The sequence below is a fragment of the Pholcus phalangioides genome, unplaced genomic scaffold, assembly GCF_987345545.1.
Source record: "Pholcus phalangioides strain wild (caught in Gottingen) unplaced genomic scaffold, Ppha-v1.0 ptg000017l_1, whole genome shotgun sequence".
NCBI lineage: Eukaryota > Metazoa > Arthropoda > Arachnida > Araneae > Pholcidae > Pholcus > Pholcus phalangioides.
The window spans coordinates 54,762,441-54,786,210 of NW_028301610.1; the positions used below are offsets into that span (position 1 = coordinate 54,762,441).

The window sequence follows — 23,770 nt, forward strand, 5'->3', positions numbered from 1 at the left end:
ACACGATTAGGCTGAAGTGTCTATTCCAAGAACTGTGGCTTCGAAAATTGCTATGGGACGATGAGCTTCCAGCGGATGTCAAGGAGAAATGGATTCAACGGTGTTCGAAACTTACCCGCCTATCCGAACTACAAGTGCCGAGGGTCATTCTCGATCTTTCTGAGAGATGAAATAGAGATTCATAGTTTTTCAGATGCCAGTCAAAGAGCCTACAGTGCAGCGGCGTTACTCCAACGCCGCTGCACTGTACTCGGAGCACTGCTCGTGGCAAGATTGACCTGTGAGATTGAGAAAGTCGTGAGAAGGAAAAGACCATGTAAGACCTACTTCTATTCCGACCACCACCTGTGGTTATTGAATTGTTTGAAAGTGAGTACTCCAAAGAACTCAAAAGAGATTCAAACAGTAATTTTGAGGACACTAACTTGTCTTTGACTCTAACTACCAAGAGTTCTCTCATTGAATATATCTTAAAAATCAACAGTAGTTACGTCACAATATTATGTATATTGAGTTTTGTATTAAGATTTGCCTATAATTTGAGATCTTGTGAAAAACGAGCCAGTAACTTAATGAGAGAGGAAATGCAATTTTCTGAAAATCTCCTGATAAAAATCATTCAAGGGTTGGAGTTGAGGAAGAAATTGAAAGGCTTAAGAGGGGAGAGGATCTAAAGGGTAACTCCAAGTTAGCTTCCTTGAACTGTTTCTTGGATGATGGTATTTTGAGAGTTGGTGGAAGACTTCAGAATTCTAATCTAAATGTCAACAGTAAAAAAATTTCCCATGTTATTGCCATCTAATCATCCTCTCACTATGATCATTTTGAGATACTACCATTTAAAGTATTTGCATATTGGTGCATAGTCGTTATTATATCATGTGAGACAAAAGTTTTGGCCAATCAATGGTAGAAATCTTTGTAGGAAGTCAACTTATGGGTAGTTTGCCAAGAGAACGTGTGGTTCAAAATTATCCCTTCAATACCACAGGCATTGATTTTTGTGGGCCATTCTATGTGAAATTCAAAAACCAAAGAAAGGGGGGTGCTGAACAAAGTGTACGCTTCAGTATTCGTGTGTTTTCACACTAAAGCCATCCATTTAGATTTTGTAACTGATTTAACATCCCAATCATTCATAGCCAGCTTGAAAAGTTTTTTCAGTAGGAGAGGAAAATGCTCCACAATTTTCACAGATAACGCCAAAAACTTTGTGGGTGCAAATGCTGAACTGAAAAATCTCATGAAAAATCCCGAGATGAGGTATTATCCACTTACCTAACAAATGAGAAAATTGACTGGAGGTTCATTCCCCAGATTACAAAATTTCGGGGGCCTTTGGGAGGCAGGTGTGAAGTCATTCAAATTTCACCTGAAGAGAATTGTTGGCAATGCAAACCTTACCCTCGAAGAATTTCTTACTATCATCTCAGAAATTGAAGGGGTTCTCAACTTAAGGCCACTAACACCTTTGTCCTCAGAATTTGACAACTTTGAGACCTTAACTCCAGGTCATTTTCTGATTGGTAGACCCATAACTTCAATTCCTGAGCCTCAACTTATCAATATCAATGAGAATAGACTCAGCAGATGGCAGAGAATAACAAAATTTTCCCAAAAAATTTGGAAACTTTGGAAACGAGACTATCTTAACAGCCTACAAGAATGGAACAAGTGGAGATTCGCAAAGGACAATGTAAAAATCGGTTCACTTGTACTGTTAAAAGATGACAATTTACCAAGCACTCAATGGAGTACGGCCAGGATCACAGAAGTGTTCCATGGCAACGATGAAAAGATAAGAGTTGTAAATATACATTTGCCCAGAGGCAAAATTTTGAAAAGAAGTGTGAGAAATATTTGTGTTTTACCTATTGAGTAAGAATTATTTTTGCATTTGTGTATAACATGTTCTAATGTATTTATATTGTATATTCATTTCATTCACTTATTCAAGACATTATTTTTTATTGCGTTATTCATTATTCATTCTATTTTGAAAAATTTTGTAATTGAAGATGTATTGTATAATTGAAATTATGTAATTGCAATCGGCAGGAATGTTAAGACCGCCAAGCTGCGCCATGCACCAAAACCCTCCCACTACGTGGGAGTAAAGAAGAGTTGCTGCCTTAGCACGAGAGAAAGAGCACAGGCCCTTCCGTTGCTTTCTTGAGTGATGTTTATAGCATAAGAATAAAGTTGTTTAAGTTTTCAAAACCTTGTTGAGATAAGTCCACTTGTTAGAGCAGAGTAAAAACAATTTATATTTGCAGCAACTCTTTATTCACCTCTCGCTCAAAGTGGATCAACACATACACAAATTCTTTAAAATTAAATTTTTTAATTTTCCTTCTTGTTTTTCAGTTATACTCAGAAAGAAATTGTTACAAAATGGGAGCAAATTTCAGGACATTCAACAGGATGTTTGGCGATTTAGCACTTGTTATTTGGCGACATTGGCGATTTAACACTCATTATTTGGCGAAATTTACAAATTAACACTCATAATTTAGCGCACTAGCTCTTTTATTCATGAAATGAGTTTTTTCCCTACCAAACATTGGGATTTTACGCAATAACGATTGGCCATACTAATTTCTGCTGCTTGCATTGGCAACTTTTTTCTTTTTTTGAAAACGGAAACCGCAGCGGGTTGTTGAGAAACACTAGACTAGAGTAAACCATCTTCAGCTGTACGATCAAGGATATGATCAGAGTTTCACGATGCGAGGGCCGATAATTTGAATAAGGAGCTGCGATTACGACAACCTGATTTTCGGCGAGGAAATCGAGAGCGGGAATTTGCCAGGGAAATCCAATACATATCTGAATTCAATTTCAGTAGAGGACTGAAAATACTCTTTCAAATTTTGCGTAATTCTTTTTTTCGTAAAGCAAAATACCACTTAAAAAAAATAAAAAAATTTAATGTTATTAATAAAATTTTTTTTAAATACCTCCCCTTAAAATTTGAAGAGGAGTTGAATTACTCTTCAAAATTATTTTCTTGGATAATTTTAAGTGCGACTATGGAAGATGGGAGGAAGAGTGGTGCTGAATTACAAAGGAATAAAACACGCTCTCTGGGAAAGAATTGTTTCATGGCACGCGAAAACAAAACTTTTTTATGCCCTTTTCCAAAAGTCTGGGAATTTGATACACTGAGCGCGTCTTTGCACATACCATAGAGGAGAAATATAAGTATTTCTACATTTCTCATATAAGGCCAGGATTACACTGTAAAAGTTTTTTAAAAGAGCTTTTTAAAATTTCAAAAAAAATTCAACAAATAAGATTGTCTGTTGCATTCGCACAAATGTAATCTATGAGCTTTATTGGTCGGACTTTTCAAGTTTTACAAAAGGGATTTTATCAAACTTTTATAGTGCAATCCCAGCTTAAGGTACATACAAGGCAGGTATAAAAGTATTTCGAGGATTTTCCAAGTACACAAAAAAAAAAAAAAAAAAAAAAAAAAAATGAAAATGCACTATTTGATGCAGAAAAATACGAAAACACACTATAGGAGCAAGATGTTAATTTTGGGGCAGAGTTCCCACCACTGGTAGTAGCATCATTTTCTGGCAAGAATGACAGAACTTTGGCAATAAAATTGAAATAAAGAAATTAGCAATTTTTCAACAGCACAACAACCTTCTTTTCCAGTTTTTCTCAGCATAACAGAAGCGGGTGTGGCCACTGTAGTCCGACCAATCATGTGCCGTTATATCTTAGCTGTGCTGGTCGTAGGCAGAGCTGTTCCCACCAGCTACAGGGTGGCCTTGAAATCCCTATGAAGAATTCTCCCCCCACTGACACGCATTGTTTTCTTTTCCCTTATTTTTTTCAGGGACTTTCTTTCAGCATCAAGTACTACTCATCATCAACCATTCACTAACCTTAGCAGGAAATATTCCAGGGTGGGGGAAAAGTAGACTTTTTTTAGAAACAGCTGGAAGGATTTTAAGAAGTTTTTATGGGCCCTTAAAAAGGAAATGAACATTAATTACTTTTTAAGGAGTTTTTAAGCACCGTACAAACCCTGTTGCTATGGACTCACACTTTGTGACGCTTAGAACACAAAATGACTACTGTTGGGCAGTCACCATCTTGACAAACACTGAAGTGGTGGCCAAAGGAAAAGCGTTAGCGCTACCTCTCGGCAATGGCATGAGAGAAACTCAAGATTTTCCTCTTTCTACCTACACATTATTTGACCAAAGCAGATTAAAAGCTGAATAGTGATGATTCTTTTTGAAACAGCCTGTATATTAGAATATACATATGTCCAGGATTCGTAAATATCGCAATATTATTTCGAAAATATCTGATATTTTCCATAAAATGGTCAACTGACTGTTTATTATAAATATTTTAAGCATGATATAAATTAAAAAGGAGAACATTTCACTTAACATGAACACTTCCTTTTGCTGTTTATTAATGAAAAAATATTTTAAATCTAATCTCTTACTCCCTCATCTCGCATTCAATATTTTTTTATGTATAACATGTATAACCAATATTTTCATGTATATCTGATATTTTCTACACATATATAAAATATATTATGAGAATGGTTTGATATTTTCATTTGAGAATGGTTTGATATTTTCATTTGAGAATGGTTTGATATTTTCATTTGAGAATGGTTTGATATTTTCATTTGAGAATGGTTTGATATTTTCAGTTCAAATATCAAATCATTTTCAACTGAAAATATCAAATCATTCACAAATGAAAATATGAGACTAAATGTGAAACCGTTAAATAAATGAACAGGAAATATTTAGACATATTTAGAAATAATTTAATTATTTCTAAATATGAAAATATCAATGCATCCTCAAATGAAAATATCAAACCCTTCTCGACAGAAAATATCAATTGCCTTCTCAACTGAAAATATCAATGGCCTTCTCAACTGAAAATATCAATGGCCTTCTCAACTGAAAATATCAAACCATTTCGGACTGAATACATCTATTTTTGAAAAAATCTTTTTATTTACTGATTAACCAATTTCTGATTGAAAAATTCAAAGAAATCATGTGTAAATTCATTGATATTTAAATCATGAAAATATCATACAGTAATACATATTAATACATTTAATATTTATTTTCGACTGAAAATATCCGACATCATAATATTTTGAAAATAAATATTGGATATATTGATTGAAATATATCGACGAACCCTGCATATGTCACAATTGTCCTTCATGCCGCTGTTCTAGCGGGTGTTAGGTGGGTGGGGTGGGATGACACGAATGGTTTCTTAATAACCCTCATTACATGTAGTTTTTATTCTATATATATTCTTTTTTTTTCAATATAAATATAACCAGCCAGAGCGAGTCAACCAAAACAACAAGACCGAAGCTAATCCTTAGCTAAGGCTCTCTCCAGACAATCCTCCATTTAAACTAATCCCACATTGTTCACCAAAACAGGTTTAGAGCGAGACGACTCGACGTTATATACACTGAAGAGCCAAAAAAACTGGTCACCTGCCTAATATCGTGTAGGGCCCCTGCGAGCCCGCAGAAGTGCCGCAACACGACGTGGCATGGACTCGACTAATGTCAGAAGTAGTGCTGGAGGTAATTGACACCATGAATCCTGCAGGGATGTCTATAAATCCGTAGGAGTGAGAGGGGGGTGGAGATCTCTTCTAAACAGCACGTTGCAAGGCATCCCAGATATGTTCAATAATGTTCATGTCTGGGGATTTAGATGGCCAGTGGAAGTGTCTAAAGTCAGAAGAGTGTTCCTGGAGCCACTTTGTAGCAATTCTAGACGTGTGGGGTGTCGCATTGTCCTGCTGAAATTGTCCAAGTCCGTTGGAACGCACAATGGACATGAATGGGTGCAGGTGATCAGACAGGATGCTTACGTACTTGTCACCTGTCAGAGTTGTATCTAGACGTATCAGGGGTCCCATGTCACGCCAACTGCACACGCCCCATACCATCACAGAGCCTCTACCAGCTTGAACAGTCCCCTGTTGACATGTAGGGTCCATGGATTCATGAGGTTGTCTCCATACCCGTACACGTCTATCAGCTCGAAGCAATTGGAACCGAGACTCATCAGACCAGGCAACGTGTTTCCAGTCCTCAACAGTCCAATGTCGGTGTTGTCGAGCCCAGGCAAGGCGTAAAGCTTTGTGTCGTGCAGTCACCAAGGGTACACGAGTGGGCCTTCGGCTCTGAAAGCCCATATCGATGATGTGTTTCGTTGAATGGTTCGCACGCTGACACTTGTTGATGGCCCAGCATTGAAATCTGCAGCAATTTGCGGAAGGGTTGCACGTCTGTCACGTTTAATGATTCTCGTCAGTCATCGTTGGTCCCGTTCTTGCATGATCTTTTTTCGGCCGCAGCAATGTCGTATATTTAATTTTTTACCGGATTCCCGATATTCACGGTACACTCGTGAAATGGTCGTACGTGAAAATCCAAATTTCATTGCTACCTCGGAGATGCTATGTCCCATCTCTCGTGCGCCGACTATAACACCACGTTCAAACTCACTTAAATCTCGATAACCTGCCATTGTAGTAGCAGTAACCGATCTAACAACTATGCCAGACACTTGTTGTGTTATATAGGCGTTGCCGACCGCAGCGCCGTACTCTGGTTCCATATCTCTTTATTTGCATACGCATGCCTGTACCAGTTTTTTTGGCTCTTCAGTTTATATGTATATAAATGTATTTATATGTGTATTTCTTTCTTATATTTAAGTTCCTCATGCATTTCATTTCCACAACACACGTGCATACTCATATTGTCATATTCATGTTGCCTAAGCAAGATGGCACGGGTGATCCCTAATTGTATATATTCCCCACACAATATTTCTATTTTGAATTTTTTTATCAAATCCACCGGAGCGAGTGAACTCAACCCAATAAAACTGATGCTGGCTTCTAGCCCACAAGTTATCAAACCCATTTGCTGATGGATATTTTATATTTCACAATAAGATTCTAATTTCATTTGTGTTTCTTCTTTTCTGTGTATATAATATGGCAAGTGTAACATAACAGATGAGATGGCATGGGGCCACTCCAATTGATTTTAAAATATACCTCCATCCCAATATGTGTACATTCATCCATCTCAACGAAACCCAGAAACTTTTCTCCAACTCCCAACTATATCTCGTCTGTAATCACCACAAAATTTGTTAATTGTGACAGTATCCAATTGTCCAGGTAAAATATGTTGTAAAAATTTTGTATGTTCTTTTTTTTGACACAAAATAGTGTTCCAGACTCTGCCACGAAGCTGGACTGGAAGACATCTTGGCAACGGGACAAGTCCAGTGGCAAAGTATGCATATTGTAAGGAAAAGTACTATGTAGTTGTAATTGTGTTAAGGTGTGGGTGGCTGCAGACACCCATACTTTTGCAGTGTTTTGTTTTTTGTTCTTGTTTTCAGTTAACAACTCTATTGATAATGGAGTTGGTTGGTCCTAACGGCAGGATCATTTACTATTCTTCTGTGACGTCATGACTTGGTTCTGACGACCTTGACCATGACGCCAGGGGTCGTTCCCTCCGTTTTTCTATGACATCACCTGAAACCAAAGCCTGGGATTGGTTGGCTCTTTTGGCTGTCGGACCTGTTGTGCCATGACTGCTGTGGTTTTTCCACTATATAAGAAAGGTGTGCCACTGCGTCGATGGTTCTCTGTTCATGCGCTGTTGCTGGCTACCTCCACATTACGAACTGAGACCTTTTTTTTAAAATGAATGAAGCCTATTTCTAAACCTAGAAGTTTTGTAAGATGACTGACGAAACAGGGACGTGGCCCGGTGTGTCACAATATGTCATGACCAAATTAAACATTTAGCCAAAAAGAAAGTTACAAATTTCTTCTATAGTAACTTAATCTTGTGAGATATCTTTTTTTTTTTCATCTTCCTTAACTTTCTACAGTTCATGAAATTCATTTTAGTTTATGCATATATGGTAATATCATATAATGAATAAAATTATCATAATTACCCGAGCACTGAGTCTGTTTTTGATAATGAATTTCAGCTCATACACATCATCATCCTCCAAATCACTGGATTGCTGTAAAGAAAAATTATTTATGAACAAAGTAGTACAAAATAGTTGAAAATTGAATTATTAATTTTGCAGTTTAACATTTCTGAGAAAACTAGCTTGGTGTAAATTTTTGGTTTATAAATTAAATACCTGTTCGGGACTTAACAAAAAAAATAATGTAGGCACCAGCCAAACTTCTTGGGGGGGGGGGGGGGGAGTCAAGCATATATTATTTTCAAGAGAAACTCAACAATTGTGGAGGAGTTGGAGGGGGGGGGGGGGAGGAGTATAAATATTTGTTGCCTGATACAACAAAGTAAAGAAAAACTAATGATAAAAGCAAATGACAAGGGGAAAACTTCATAATCCCAACACCCCCAAAGCAGAATATTTTGCATTGTTTTTCAATGCGCTCTCGGCTGACTGGCAATGTTCGGCAGAGATATTGATAAAAATTCTGAGATAATACTGTTTTTTACATTTCAGAAGTGCTGCTGATGTGCTATAGCGTATCAATACTCAAAATTTTAGAAAAGGATACATAAGAATTTGGTTAATACATCTTATGGGACAAGTTCTTTCCTAGTTCCAAGGCCTACAGAGAAAAAAAACCTCCCCAACTTTTTTCTCTTTATACCGTCATTATGATGATCTTATACCTTATCATGATCACGTGAAAAATAGGTTTACTACTCTAAGTATAAATGAAGAATTTTACTGCACTTAAAAAACCTGTGGGTTGTTTAAGAATAAGATGAGATATCTAGCTACGTATCTGGAATGAGGGGGCCATATAATGAATTTTCCGATTTCAGGGAGTTATTTTTTCCCCTGTGGGCAACATACTTGGAAATAACAGTACTTTTGTGGTTATCTACCAGCATTCAAAGACAGCGTCTATACGCAGTAAATTTGCTTCAATGCTACAACTGAAACAAATGCACATTTTCTGAAAAATCTCAAAGGATTGCTATGTCTGTTCAAATTGTTAAAAAATTTTCCATGATCATTGGAGGAAAAAATTGAATCTGTAAAAGCTCTATCTTTAGTATCCATAGTTTTGTCATCTAGCTGCTATGAGGTCGTCACTGTTTTGTATAGCAGAAATCAGGGGTGTGAATGCAGAATCTGCTTTTTGAGGGGCACAAGGATTTCTTCTACAGAAATTCTGGGTCACTAACACTCAAAAAGAATTTTAAATAAACAGATAATATAAGAATGTAGAAAATTAAAGTATTGAAAAAAAATGCAAAAATATTTAACATTTTTTATCTTCATGGGGACAAGGCACGGGCTCCATGGCTTTGTTGGATTTCGCCTTTGGTGAAAATCCAAGTGTTTGGAACCCACGATTGCATATTTGTAACAAACTGTGATTTCCGTTGTTTACCAGTGCCAGTACCATTCCGTTGTTACCAGGTATCTTGCTGGGACGGCCTTGACCATGTGATGTTTTACATTAGAACGACTTTGACCGCATCAAGTTGTAAAACTGTTGCCATCAAGTAGGCCTTGTCCGTTCTGACTGTTAAGAAATGCAAATGAGGTGGTGGCACTGCAACCAAGCCTATAAAGCTAGGATTTTGTATGGAATTTCCCTCTTTTCCGTATGTAACAACTAATGCATCAGGACCTATTGGTTCTCTTTTTTCTTTAATGTTTTACTAAGTTATGCTTGTCTGTGAGACATTCGTCACAAGAACAACTGACGATTTGGAGAAATAGATTCAGGGTTATTCGACCAAGTCGTCTCTTCGAGGCTCGCTTGAAAACAACGGCGTGGAGGTCAGTGAGTGATAATTTCTTGTCTTATGGATAGAACTCTGATTTAATATTATTTTCTAGTTTTGTTGTTTGTTTTGTTAATCCCTATAATAGAACGACCAAGGAATTTCAGGCAGAGTGAGTTGGTGAATTTGTTACATAGTGGTAATCGGCTAAATATGAATATGATTTTCTAAAATTTTCCAACTTTGAGTTGTCTATCCTTTTGGAAAAAAATCTGTGTCCACCATGATGATCACACAGACCTACAACACAAATATCTATAAATTAAATTTCAAATCTGCATATTATCGATTTGGAAGATAGATGGCACCACCTACTGAACACAAAACACGCCAAATGCTGGGGACACCCACACATAAGCACACTGTTAAGTTTCACAACACAAATCCGATATAGCTCCCATAGGACAATATAATCATACTAAAATTTTAAAAAAAAGCTCTCAAAAATTTGCTTTTATATTACATTTTTATATGCATCATTCCCAAAAAAGTGTACAAACCGTTTCCGAAACTTTGTAATTTTTTTTGCAAAATTCCAGAGCAAGTAATTTAAATTTTTTTAGTACTTCATTTAATTCTCTGTCATATGAGGCGTTCAGAGCTAAAGTGGATAAAGTTTAGTAAATTCTGATTTAAAATTGAATTGCCATCTGAATTATTGTTTTTGAATTTTCAAATTATGACCCATATTTAAGTTAGTCTTCATACTACAACAATAAAAAGGGAATTATCCTCTAAATCTCTTTAGGATTCAAGCATTAATAAACTTTAACCTTGATTATCTCAAAACTATAATTTATGGACTTGATCCACTTTAGCTCTGAACGCCTCATATGGCATTTCTTAATTTGTTTCAGCTGATATCTAATTTTTTAAAAAATCATTGTTCGAAGCAAAACGTCAAAATCTGGCTGTCCCAGCTTCAAAAGTGTTAAACAAAGAGACTTGGTGCAAATCTCTGGAATTTTTTTCAAAAAACATGGAATAACATTTTATATATGTGCCATAAATGAACCAAACTGACAATAAAATTTTGAAATTTTTTTTTTTTCTTATGAAAAACTATTTTTTTGTTTGTGTCCCGAAATTTTTCTCATTTTAAAATATCCACTCTGTTACGGTCATTTGGGAAATATATTTTTTATACCACAGATTAAATCTGATAATACTTTTAAGGTCATTGAAAGGTTAACTTTTAATGCTTGATCAACTTTTTTTTGGATTTGACTTTCGCAAAATAACTTAATATTCACGTTATGTCTTTAGTACCAGGTTTTTCGGATGTCTCCTCTGTTAAGTCATCATCATAAATAATTATAATTTTTTTTCCATCTATATCAACATCAAGTGATAGTACATGGAGATTTCATCAATCATTTAAATTTATAATGAAAAAATAATAATTTAGGTTAATTTGTCCACTCTGTTACGTCTTCCAAAAACTCAAGCAACACAAAAGAATGGAAACTATGATTTACAATAAAGTTTTCTTAGTTAAAAGGTTTTGAAGGTTTAAATTTAATAAGTTATCTATTCAATTTAAACCTTTTACCACATTCTCCATCTAGTTATTTTTTCAGTTAGATACAAAAATAAAGTAGTACAGATCGTTAAAAGCACTGCCAGGCATAGATCCAGGGAGATGTGCCATAAGGGGCATTTCAGTATCAGTGAAGGTTGTTATATGACAATACATTCTGTATTTTATGGGACAGAACCATTATTTTCGCATATTTTTGTTTCTAGGTTTAATTCCATCCACCCCCCCCCCCCCAGAGTCCACTCTGCATCACTAATTTGAGAGGCATAAATGCGAGATTTATACCAACATCAAAATACTATTCTATTTCAACAAAAAGTTTTGAAGTAAAAGAAAAATCATACTGATGATATAATATACAAGTCTAGTGTGTCCACTTTGCCACTTTGACCAGAATTTAAACATTTTACCAGACCAAAATTAAAACTACGAGGAGGGCGTGTTTTTATGGGGTGGACTTTTTTTTTTTAAATTGTAAACAAACACACATACATACACATTACACAAATACTGGACAATAACATATGAAAAGGAATACAAAAGAAAAAAGACACACACATATAACGAATATACACTATGTGGCCCCAAGGGACACTAAGTCCTTCCAGGAAGCCAAAAAGACATTGTATTACATTTTTTCGCCACCATTGTGAGCCGCCAAGGGTTTACGGAAAATTCACCACTAGGAAAATTCACGACCAACAATTCACCGCCGGAAAATTCACAGACGACAGTTCTATGCGAGTCAATTAGCAAGGGAATGAGCGATTCAGTTACTGAGTGAGTGACCCAGTGAGTAAGTGATTCAGTGGGTCAGTGAGCGAGTGGGTTACTGATTCAATAAGCGAGTAAGTCAGTCCGTGAGTGAGTGAGCGAGCTACTAAGCGAGTGAGTGATCTATTGAGTGAGTAAGTGCTATATCCTAAAGGAAAAGTTTAAATAATGACTTTATGAGAAGAAATTCAGATGATACGGATTTGGGTTGCTGTATTTTTGAAATATATGACATCCATATTTATTGTGGGCATCTTTTTCTCAGCCACCTCGCTGGGCATTTTGCCTGTTGGATTGGATTGGATTGGATTTTGAATTTATTGGCGCAAGGACCAATTTGGTCAAACTGCGCCAAAGCAAGACATAAAAATGAGAAAAATGTCCTTCTGTCATGTCAAAAAACTAAAACATATAAAACGGAACATGAAACGTAAAACAATGACATAAATTGTAAAAACTATAATTTGTCATATAAACCAATGGCTTTGATGAATTTAAAAATGCGAGATGCATCGCTATTGTCATTTAAAATGGCATGAAGTGAAAGATGACTATGACTAAAAGCGGTCGTAAAATGATGACGATGATGTGAACAAGTAAAAGCATGAACAATGGTCAATGGACTTTGACAATGAGGGCACTCTGGTTGACTCTCTCGTAATAATAAATATGATTGTGTGAGGCGACTGTGGCCTATGCGTAACCGGGCAAGCAGAACTTCCTCCTTTCTGTTAGTTCTGCAGCTCGAACGCCAATGGCCAAGTGTGGGCTTGATGGCATGTAATTTGTTATTGATTTGATTGTTCCAATGGTCCTGCCAGCGGTGATGCATCACTTCCCGGAGGATTGGGAAGTGGTCACTGGCAGGTACCAAAAGGTTATTGTCAATGTTAGTTGTTGTTCGAGCTGCGGTGTCTGCTTTTTCGTTGCCCGGTATTCCTACATGACCTGGTACCCAGTAAAATTTTACTGTGGTACCATGATGAATGAGGTGATGCAGTTCATGAAAAATGGCATGAATGAAAGGATGAGTGTGAAACGCACAGGAACACAGTGCTTGTAATGCGCTAAGAGAGTCACTATAAATGATGCATCGTCGGTGGCGTTTGCGTTGTATATGACGTAGAGCCTGAAGGACTGCGTACAGCTCTGCCGAATAAATAGAAAATATGTCGGGAAGTTTGAAAGATGTCTCCTCACAGCAGATGTAGGCACAACCGACATGCCCAGGGCTCTTAGAGCCGTCGGTGTATATGGGGAAGTACCTGTTGTATCTACCCCTGTGCCTAAAAAATATTTGTCGATATATGACATCTGCTGTGGTGGCTCTAGGGTATGATGATAATGATAGAGAGACATCTGGCAGAGACTGCTCCCATGGTGCCAGTTGCCAAGCAATTGGGGCCACGCGACTGATGTCTAATTCTAGTTCTTCCACAAGTGCCCTCATACGAAGACCGTAAGATGGAACACATGAAGGTCGAGCAGTAAAAAGTCTATGAAATGACGGATTGAAAATGACATTATGAAGTGGATGACCTGGCAAAGACTTCATCTTGATAAAATATTTCAAGGAAAGTTGCTGCCGTCTTGATGTCAGTGATGGCTCGTTGCATTCGACATAGAGGCTTTCCATGGGAGAAGTTCGGAAAGCTCCAGAGCAAATGCGGAGAGCGAGATGATGAATTGGGTCGAGCACACTCAGATAGCTCCGAGGTGCTGACCCGTATACAATGGAACCGTAGTTGAGCTTTGATCTTATTAGAGATTTATATAAGTGAAGGAGTGACTTACGGTCAGCTCCCCACGATGTAGAAGAGATGACCTTCAAGAGGTTCATAGTCTTCATGCAACGAGCTCTTAATTGCGTAATATGAGGTTTGAAAGTCAGTTTTTTATCGATTGTGACGCCGAGGAATTTTGTATTTTCTACTATCGGTATTTGACTATTGTATAGAAACAATTGTGGGTCATCATGTAGGTCTCGACGCCGAAAAAAGTGCATAGCGACAGTTTTGTCAGCGGAGAATGAGAAGCCGTTATTATGTGCCCACTTGCTGATCTTGTTGAGTGCGGTTTGTAATTGTCTCTCGGCTGTCCTCATATTTACTGATTGATATGACATCAACAGATCATCCACGTAAAGTGCGCCAGTGACAGATAACGGGAGTTGGTTCAACACACCGTTGAGTCTTAAAATAAACAGTGTAACACTTAAAATACTACCTTGAGGTACACCTTGTTCTTGCATTTGGGGAGCTGATAATGTACTTCCGATTCGTACCTGGAAGATGCGGCGAGCAAGAAAGTTCTTAATGAAAATGGGCAAGTTGCCCCGCAAGCCACAATTATAGATGTCGGAAAGAATTAAGTGCCTCCAAGTACGGTCGTAGGCCTTTTCTATGTCGAAAAATATGGCTAGCATATGCTCCCTCTTCACAAATGCTTGTCTTATTGATGTCTCAAGGCGTAACAAATTACATGTTATTGACCTGAACCGTCTAAAGCCGCTTTGATGTTTAGATAAAATATTGTTAACCTCAAGGTAGTGCATAAGGCGATAGTTGACCATGCGTTCCATGAGCTTACATAAACAACTGGTCAAAGCAATAGGTCTGTAACTGTTCGGTTGTTGAGGATTTTTGCCAGGCTTCGGGAATGCAAGAACTATGGCTGCTCGCCAGGTGTCAGGAAACGAATGACTGACCCAGATCCGATTAAATAATATGAGTAAATGCGAGAGTGATTCAGATGAGAGATGCCGAATCATGGAGTAATGAATGGCATCGGCCCTACAGCTGAGTCAGGATTTCGTTGCAAGGCCGTCGTCAGTTCATGAAGGGTGAACAATGAATTGTACCCCTCCGGTGTAAAAGGCCGGAAGGTGTACGATGTACGTTCGGCTGATGATTTAATGGGATGAAACGATGGGGGATAGTTCGCATCGCTGGAAACAGCGGCGAAATGGGCGGAGATGGTGTCCGCAATATCCCTCACATCGCTGATGATAGTGCCATTGGTATTTAAAATGGTGATGGGATGAGACTGATAATGACCATTGATATTTCGGATCCGGTCCCAAATGATTTTGGATGAAGTAGATGAATTGATTCCCGTTGTAAACTTTTGCCAGGACTCGCGTTGAGCCTGGCGCCTGGTTCTTCTCACTATCGCCTATGCTTTTAAAAATGCCAACTTGTTGTCATGGGTAGGATACCGCCGGAACCTACTCCATGCTTTCTTTTGTGCTTTAATTGGAAGATTGCATTCGTGATTCCACCAAGGTTTAGGAAATTTAGGAAGTTTCGAGGAGATTTTCGGAATTGTTTCATTTGCTGCAGAGATGATACAACTGGTCACAAGATCGACACAGTGGTCGACTTCGGCTTGCGAAACCATATCCTCCGTGATTTCTGCCTTGACTGTGAAGTCTGCCCATCGGGCGGCCACAAGCTTCCACCGAGAAGGACCCTCAGGTATGCTATGGCTTCGATCAAGGCACTTAACCACTAGAGGAAAATGATTGCTCCCGTGGAGGTCCGGATCAACCGACCAGGACCAGTTGGGCAAGAGTGAAGGTGAACATAACGACAAATCTATTGCAGTGAAACTATTGTTTGGGGCATGGAAATGAGTGAAACTACCATCATTCATGATGGCGAGGTCCATATTGTCTAACAGCCGTTCAACCATTTCCCCACGTGGGGTGTTGCTGTTAGATCCCCAAATCATAATATGTGCATTGAAGTCTCCAAGAAGAAAAAATGGTGGAGGTAATTGATCAATCAGATCTTCTAGATCTCTCTGTAAGATGGTGTCATTTGGTGGTAAATAAATGGAACAGATGGTAATTCTTAGGCCTGTAGAGATTTCCACCGCGATGGCTTGCAGGTTCGTGTGCAGCATTAAAACGCGCGACGACACGTGATGTGGAACCAGCAGAGCAACACCGCGGCAGGCTCTACTCCCGTCATCGTAATCAATACGGAACAGGGAATGTCGCCTGATGTTCCATGTCTCAGAGGGCTTTGTAAAAGTTTCCTGGAGTGCCACGCAAACAGGATGATAGTGATTGATCAAATCTTTGAGATCTTCATAATTGGATCTAAGACCACGAATGTTCCATTGAATAATGTTGGCCATAAATTTCAAATAGATGTAGACAGTTCAAGGTCTTTGAACTTATTTCGGTCCAATTTCCGGCGAGTAGTACCGGATTCTGTAGGATTATCGAGATCCATGTCACCAAATGATTTGCCATCAAGAAGTGACATGTTTTGTAATGTAGAGTTCTTCTTTGCTCTCTGAATGGCTTTTCTTGAATATCCGGTCTTGAATAGTTTAATTTTAGATTTATTTCCACTATTGATTTTTGGCTTAGTAGCTGTAGTTACTTTGCATGTGTTCGCTGTTGCTTTTCCTGCTTCTTCGGAGGTGGTGGACTCCTTCCGTAATCCAGCAGAGCAACAGCAGCCACAACTATTACATTGTTGGTTAGATGATGTTTGAGTGGATGTATCAGCTATGGGTTCAGTCTGAGTTGTTACAGATGCTTTGGTGACATTGTTAGCTGTTGATGGATTTGTTAGCATATTAGAGTATGATCTACTAGCTATTGGAGTTTGGTTAGAGATTATACGACGGCGTGCTTCAATATATGAGATGTTATTGAGAACCTTGATCTTCTGGATCTCTTTTTCTTCATTCCATTTTGGACATTTCCTGTCAAATGCGGGGTGGTCGCCACCGCAATTGACGCACTTGAATGGTGAATTAGTGCAGCTGTCCGAAATGTGGTCCCTCTCGCCGCACTTTGCGCAGGTAGGTTGACTACGGCACGCCATTCGTGAGTGACCGAATTTTTGGCAGTTGAAACATCTTACAGGGTTAGGTATGTATGGCCGGATATGGAGGTTATAGTAACCGATTTTGACATCTTTCGGCAATGTTGGGGATGAAAATGTCAGGATTATATTACGTGATGGAGCTAGATTGCCATCTTTGCGGCTCATGATATGTTTGGCAGATGTTACGCCTTGAGACGCTAGCTCCTGGGTTAGTTCATCTTCATCCATGTTAATTAAGTTAGGGTCTGAGATGACGCCACGTGAATAATTCAGCGTGGGGTGGATTTTGACTGTTATGTGAATGTCCCCGAGAGATGTGAGCTTTTGAATGAGTTCGGCTTGTTTGGGAGTGTTAGTTTCGACGAGAAGGTCTCCTGAACGGAGAGCCTTCACTGATTTCAGAGTTCCAACTGCGCCATAGAGAGCTTTATCTATCAAGAATGGTGATACTTTTGACAGCTGTTTATCGGTATCAGAACTATGCAAAAAGAAGAATGAGACAGTAGATAGATTTGAAGAAGTGGTTTCTGTGACAATTGTTTCACTAAGAGCAGTTCTTTGACGTTTTGGTGCATTTTTTGTTTTTCCCATATTTGAATGGGTATTGTTCCACTCTCACCCACCATGCCCACCATGGAGCCCTACGAGGGGACGCGCACACGTAACCGGTGAAGGTTAGTAGCAACGTCAGGTTAGGTGAGAGCTATACACCACCGAAACAGGCGAGCAGACACGTTCAAGATCCAAGATCGTCGTGAAGCAGCACCAACAAACCTCAACGACGTCCGGCAGGCCCGGCCCCTCTACCTGCCCAGTAGTGTAACCCCTTCAGCCACCGAGGCGACCACAGCCGATTGACCTGGACGGGGCTAATCCAAGCCTCCCGTTTCGGCTGAATCCGAGGCCAAAGCTAGCGCATCAGGCTAACCAGGATCCCCATCTCCAGCCTTACGGGTCTCCACGCACTGCAAACACGCAGGTAGACAGCTTCCCAGATAGGGCATACGCTAGAAGCAATGCCCCATCCGGGAGGACCCCTCCCCGCCTGAGCGGGGCCCACAATGAGGGGTTGGACACAGAAGGCAAACATGTACAGGACAAAACGAGACGCAAGATATGTACTGCAAGATGTGTAGAAATAAACATGTAATTTGGGCTATTGAAGGTGAAGTATATGAGCACAAAAAGCGATGACAATGACGCGTGATAGATTTGGCATTATCCAGGGTGCACCACGAGGAGGCCTATCACATTACACCCCTTTTGCCTGTTGTGGCCTTGTATTTGTATAAATTACAAATTGCTGTTGCTCAATACAAGATAGTATATTCAACAAAATTCCATTAACTCTGTTTTACTCAGAAACTTCTAATGAAATGTTAAAAGGGGTAATAACAGAATTAAAAGATAATAAAGTAAGTGGATACACGATAAATCAACCCCCTAAAAATGCTTAAAATCATCTCCTGTTATCACTTTGATATTATAAAAAACATCGTTGATCATCAGTAACAAATGGACTTTTTTTTTATGCTGAACTAACTGTTACCCGCGATTTCACGTGATGAACTTTCAGAAATCCCGCCTTAGTGCGTATCTATATCTATATGTACTTTATATTTACTTACTCTATATTTACTATATATATATATACTTCCTATGCAACGGAAATTAGGACGATTTTTTTATTACGGGAGTCAGTGACGTTTTTTTGAGTGAGGGAAATCTGTTACGTTTTTGTGTTACGGAAGTCGGTTACGATTTTGGGGTCAAGTTTTCATTTAACTCTTGCATATATCGGGACCCATTTGACCCATCAGGACCAAGTTATGTGCATGTACCCAGAGGTTCCCATATCCTACAACAGGTCCCCTAAGCTAAAATAGATGGCGGGCCCCCAAACCAGCTTTTTCACGGGCCCCTCTGTGCTTAATTTATAGTGTGAAAATATCAAAAAGCGATAAGAAATGTTCCGGCCCCTGTCAGCCCTGCCCTCGTAAGGGTCGTGCCGAGAGGTATGTATATGTAAAATATACTTATATCACCAGTGCTCCCAACATACAGGGTCAGGGTACCCGGGAGATTGCACATATACCTTCATGGGGAAGTTAAAAGATTTCATTTCCAGGGGTCCTTGATGGAACTCATTGTTTTCTTGCTGGTTTAACATTGACAAATTTGCGATAGCGGAAGCCCAAGATATATCCAGTCTGGGGCTATATAAAATTTGCGAATTCGGTCACGGGTAATTGCGTGGGGGGGGGGCTGGATTTTATTCGTTGGTAAAATGAATATTTGCAGTGGCCCTCACAGGGGGATGCCCGATTAGCTTCCGAGTCAGGGGTCCCGCTTCATTTTGGGGGGCACTGGATGAATCTCATTCTTTTCTGTTGTTTAACATTGTCAACAGCAGAAGCCCGAGATAAATCTAGTGTCTTGGTGCTCCACTAAAAATCTGCGTATTGGGTCCCTGTTACTGGATGTGGGCCCTGGATTTTATTCGTTTTAAAATTGATAAAAATTAAAAACTATCGTGGCCATTCACAGGGGGTATGTCCGACAAGCCTTCAGGTCAGGGCCCCATGGAAAAGTTGACAGGTTTCATTTCGGGTGTCCCTGGATGAATCTCATTGATTTTTGTTGTTTAACATTGTAAAATTTGCAACACATCGGTAGCCCGAGATAAATCCAGCAGGGCCCCCACTAAAATTCAATGAATTGGAGTTTGGGGACCCCCATGGGGAAGTTTTTTGGAGTTACTTGATGAATAGCATTTGTTTTTTGTTGCTTTATTATTATAAAATTTGCTTCTTCAGTAAGCTGGTGCTTTCACGTGTCCCTTTCTATAGCACGCTGATGAAGTGGGACAAAATAAACAAGATATGTTGTGAAGAGAAAAGGGGGGGGGGGTAAATATCCACCTCCCCACCCTCCACCTGTGCCAATAACACATTTTTTTTTACCTTATAATCTTTACACTTCATCATAAATACGTTTTCGGAACAATCAGATTTTTGTAATCATTTGTGAGACTACTAGGTTAAAAAAATTAACTAACTAACCAATTACTCACTCCACGTACTGACCATTCACTCACTCCCTCACTCACTAACCAATTCACTCGCTCGCTCAATCACTGACTCGATCACTCGCTCAATCACACACTCAGTCACTACTGGGTCACTCACTCGGTCACTCAATCACTGACTCGGCCACTATCTCAATCACTTACTTACTCGGTCACTCAATCACTGACTCGGTCACTCACTCGATCATTTACTCACTCAGTCACTCGATCACTGACTAAGTCACTCGCTCAATAACTCACTCACTGGGTCACTCAATCACTGACTCGGTCACTCAATCACTTACTCACTCGGTCACTCAATCACTGACTCGGCCACTATCTCAATCACTTACTTACTCGGTCACTCAATCACTGACTCGGTCACTCACTCGATCATTTACTCACTCAGTCACTCAATCACTGACTAAGTCACTCGCTCAATAACTCACTCACTGGGTCACTCAATCACTGACTCGGTCACTCAATCACTTACTTACTCGGTCACTCACTGACTCAGTCACTAACTCAATCACTTACTCACTGGGTCACTCAGTCACTCAATCGCTCACTCCCTAGCTAACTGATGGGCACTAAAACTGTTGTTGGTGAATTTTCCTAGTGGTGAATTGTCGGTCGGTGAATTTTCCTATAGTCTGTTTCAGGTTAACTTTGCAGTGAAGAGAAAGGTAGAGAGTGTATTCCTTTGCCACAAAATATAGTTCTCATAAATCGGAGGTTTACGATGATCCTTTATACAGAATATTTCAATTTTTTCTATAATTTTGAAAAAAATACTCAAAAAATATCATTTTGAACCGATGTTTACTTGTTTAAAATCTTTAAATTATAAAAAATATCAGTTACCATTATTAAAAATCCATGGCAACGGCAACGACCTTGTGGCGCGATATCCTAAAAATTTTCCCCGCCAATATCACTGTCGTGTTTTTTCCGTCACACAATTATATGCTGTATACACATATTTTTTTTCGTTATTAGGTTGAATTTTCCATAACGATACAATTTTTCATTCAGTTTTACATGCAGTTACAGGCTTACACATAAACACGAATATTCAATCAGTTTTATTTTCTCTCAAAAATAGGCTTCAGTGAGTTCAGATATTCACTCATAGATTACAAGTGTTTCTCTTCCACGAGAGTGCCGATACTATCGTGAGAGGCCCTCTATGGGTGCAGAAGTTTTGGTTTTTGGTCCTCCTTTTTTTAATTATTTATTTTTTGCCATGTTTATGGGATAGTTTTAGTTTCCGATCACGGAGAGTGTTGACAACACGAGTCCTGTCTTCCACTCACACGAACGGACGCCATCTTCCACCCACCTGTTTCTCCAGATGCCCCTTGCCTTTACTGTCTCTTCAGATAAAATAAGTGAGAGAGAGGGGTCCACAGTGGTTTGGGCTTTCATCATTTATGTGACAGTTGTATCTTTATTTTCACCGCAGATAGCCACGCGAAAGTTCTCTGCTCTTCCATTCTACATTTTTGGTTTTTGAATACTCGCTGTAAACAAAACTCGATAAGAATCATCCGTAATAACCATGAGCAGCACATCCACCGTAAGAAAATACTAAAACTGTCCTGAAAACAAGTGACATCGACGTATACCGTTCGGGAGGAGGGGGGGGGGGGGGGGGGTCGAGCGACGGAAATTTCGGCAAGCAAAGTGAGTAAAAAATTCTAAACTTTTCCGTATCATTATTATTATTTGGTGCTATTCTTGCATTTACACGTGAAAACAGTTAATCTGCTTCTTCATTTTTTTTATTTTTTTTGATTGGCTTCAAAAATTCTATTTAACATTAGTTTTTTCCATATAAATTGGAGAAAAAATGAAAGATCCCCAAGTTTTTTTGAGAGCCATACAGTATTTTAAAATTATACGTTGCTTTCATAATACTGTTTGGATTTTTTTTGTAAATAAATTTCAGCTAAGGGAAGGGAAATATTGCAGAAAAATATTACTGCGTTTTTTGAAATTTTTAGTGTTACTTACGGCACATCAATGAAGAGTAAGTGGCACGCTGATAGAAAATAATTTTTTCTTCTAAATTTTAAAACACTTTCTAATCAAAAAACAAAACAAATGATTTCAAAAACCTCACTTTAATTTCTGAAAGTATCGGCAATGGTTTTTTTTTTAATTCTATAATTATTACTAATTTATCTGTGCCATTACGTTACCCGTAAAAAAACATTTGTCTCAGTGAGATTGGCGAGAATCAGCCATACCTTACCAAGGTCGCGCATCGATACATTGGTTAAGAGGCTTTCGTCCCCATAGCAACGAGTGATGCGGTTCCCTCGTAGCTTCCCCTTCACTGCAAAGTTAACCTGAAACGGACTATAGCGGTGAATTGTCCGGCGGTGAATTGCTGGCTGTGAATTTTCCGGACACGGAAAAGTACGCAGTATAATTATAGAAAAACATATAAGAAATTTAAGACATGATGTATAACAGTTCAATATAAAATGACAATCCATATTTGGTGAAATTTAAACAAGATGATGTATGTTCTGGGTACAACATTAATATACAGAGATGACACTGTACTTTGATTTACCTGGGTCCTGGGACCCAGGGCATTCAAAAAATCTAGGTCCCTTTCGAGTGAAAGTGGGTCCCTCTCGAGAAAAATTACCTTGAAAAAAAGTATGCACCCTTCCCATAATTCACACCATAATTCCCATAAATCTCTATGAATTTTTTTTTTCCAGCATACCCCAGGTCTTTCTTCACCTGCTTATATCTCTTTGTTGAGACAGCGGGCCATGTTCTGGGTAGGAAAAGGAGGTATCTCTGTGAATCAAATGATTCATTTCTAAAAACATGTTCTCTATCCAAAAGTTCATTTACTTTCATTGTCAACTAGTAGGAAAAGCTTACAAAGAAGCCCATTAATGAGAATTTAACACATGGAATATAGCACATACACTATCTACCAATAAGTATTTGGACACCTGTGATAGAAAAGAAAAACTAACTTTATTCAAAATCAATAGTTGGTAGAGCCTCCACGAGAGGCAATTACAGCGTGAACCCTCCGGGGCATACTTTCCACAAGTCCTTGTGTGACGGCTAGTGGTATTTTCTTCCACTCGGCTTGCAGAAGACATGTCAGTTCCTTCACAGATTTTGGACGGGTAGGGCACCCCTTAATTCGGCGATCCAACTCGTCCCAGAGGTTCTCGATAGGGTTCAGGTCTGGGCTCTGGGCAGGCCAGTCCATTCGATGAACCCCATTGGCACCATACCAAGCCTTGGTTAACCTCGCAGTATGACAGCTGGCATTGTCGTCCTGGAAGTAACAGGGGTCCACCCCGTAAAACCGCCACAACGTAGGAAGCACATTGTCATCCAAAATAGTGCAGTAGGCATCTGCGTTGAGCTTACCATGAATGGGGACCAAGGGTCCCAGTCCATACCAGGAGAAACACCCCCAGACCATAATTCCACCTCTGCCGAACTTGACTGTTGGCACAATGCATTCTGGCAGGAGACGTTCTCCAGGCAGACGCCAGACCCAAACCCTGCCACCCGAACGGTAGAGGGTGAACCTTGATTCGTCGCTCCAAAGAACCCGTTTCCACTGATCTGTGGTCCAATTTCGATGTGCTTTGCACCACATTAACCGAGCAACGCGGTTGGACTTTGTGATC

At 39.2% G+C, this 23,770-nt stretch overlaps 1 protein-coding gene across 1 annotated transcript in view; it reads right to left on the bottom strand.

Annotated features, from left to right (window-relative positions):
• The window catches only part of Usp47 (ubiquitin specific protease 47), a 507,668-nt gene that overhangs the window by 455,778 nt on the left and 28,120 nt on the right, over positions 1-23,770 (bottom strand). The window contains exon 2 of the mRNA XM_089246367.1: positions 8,025-8,096. Coding sequence (XP_089102493.1) covers positions 8,025-8,096 — 72 coding nt within the window. The remainder of the gene's footprint in view (positions 1-8,024; positions 8,097-23,770) is intronic.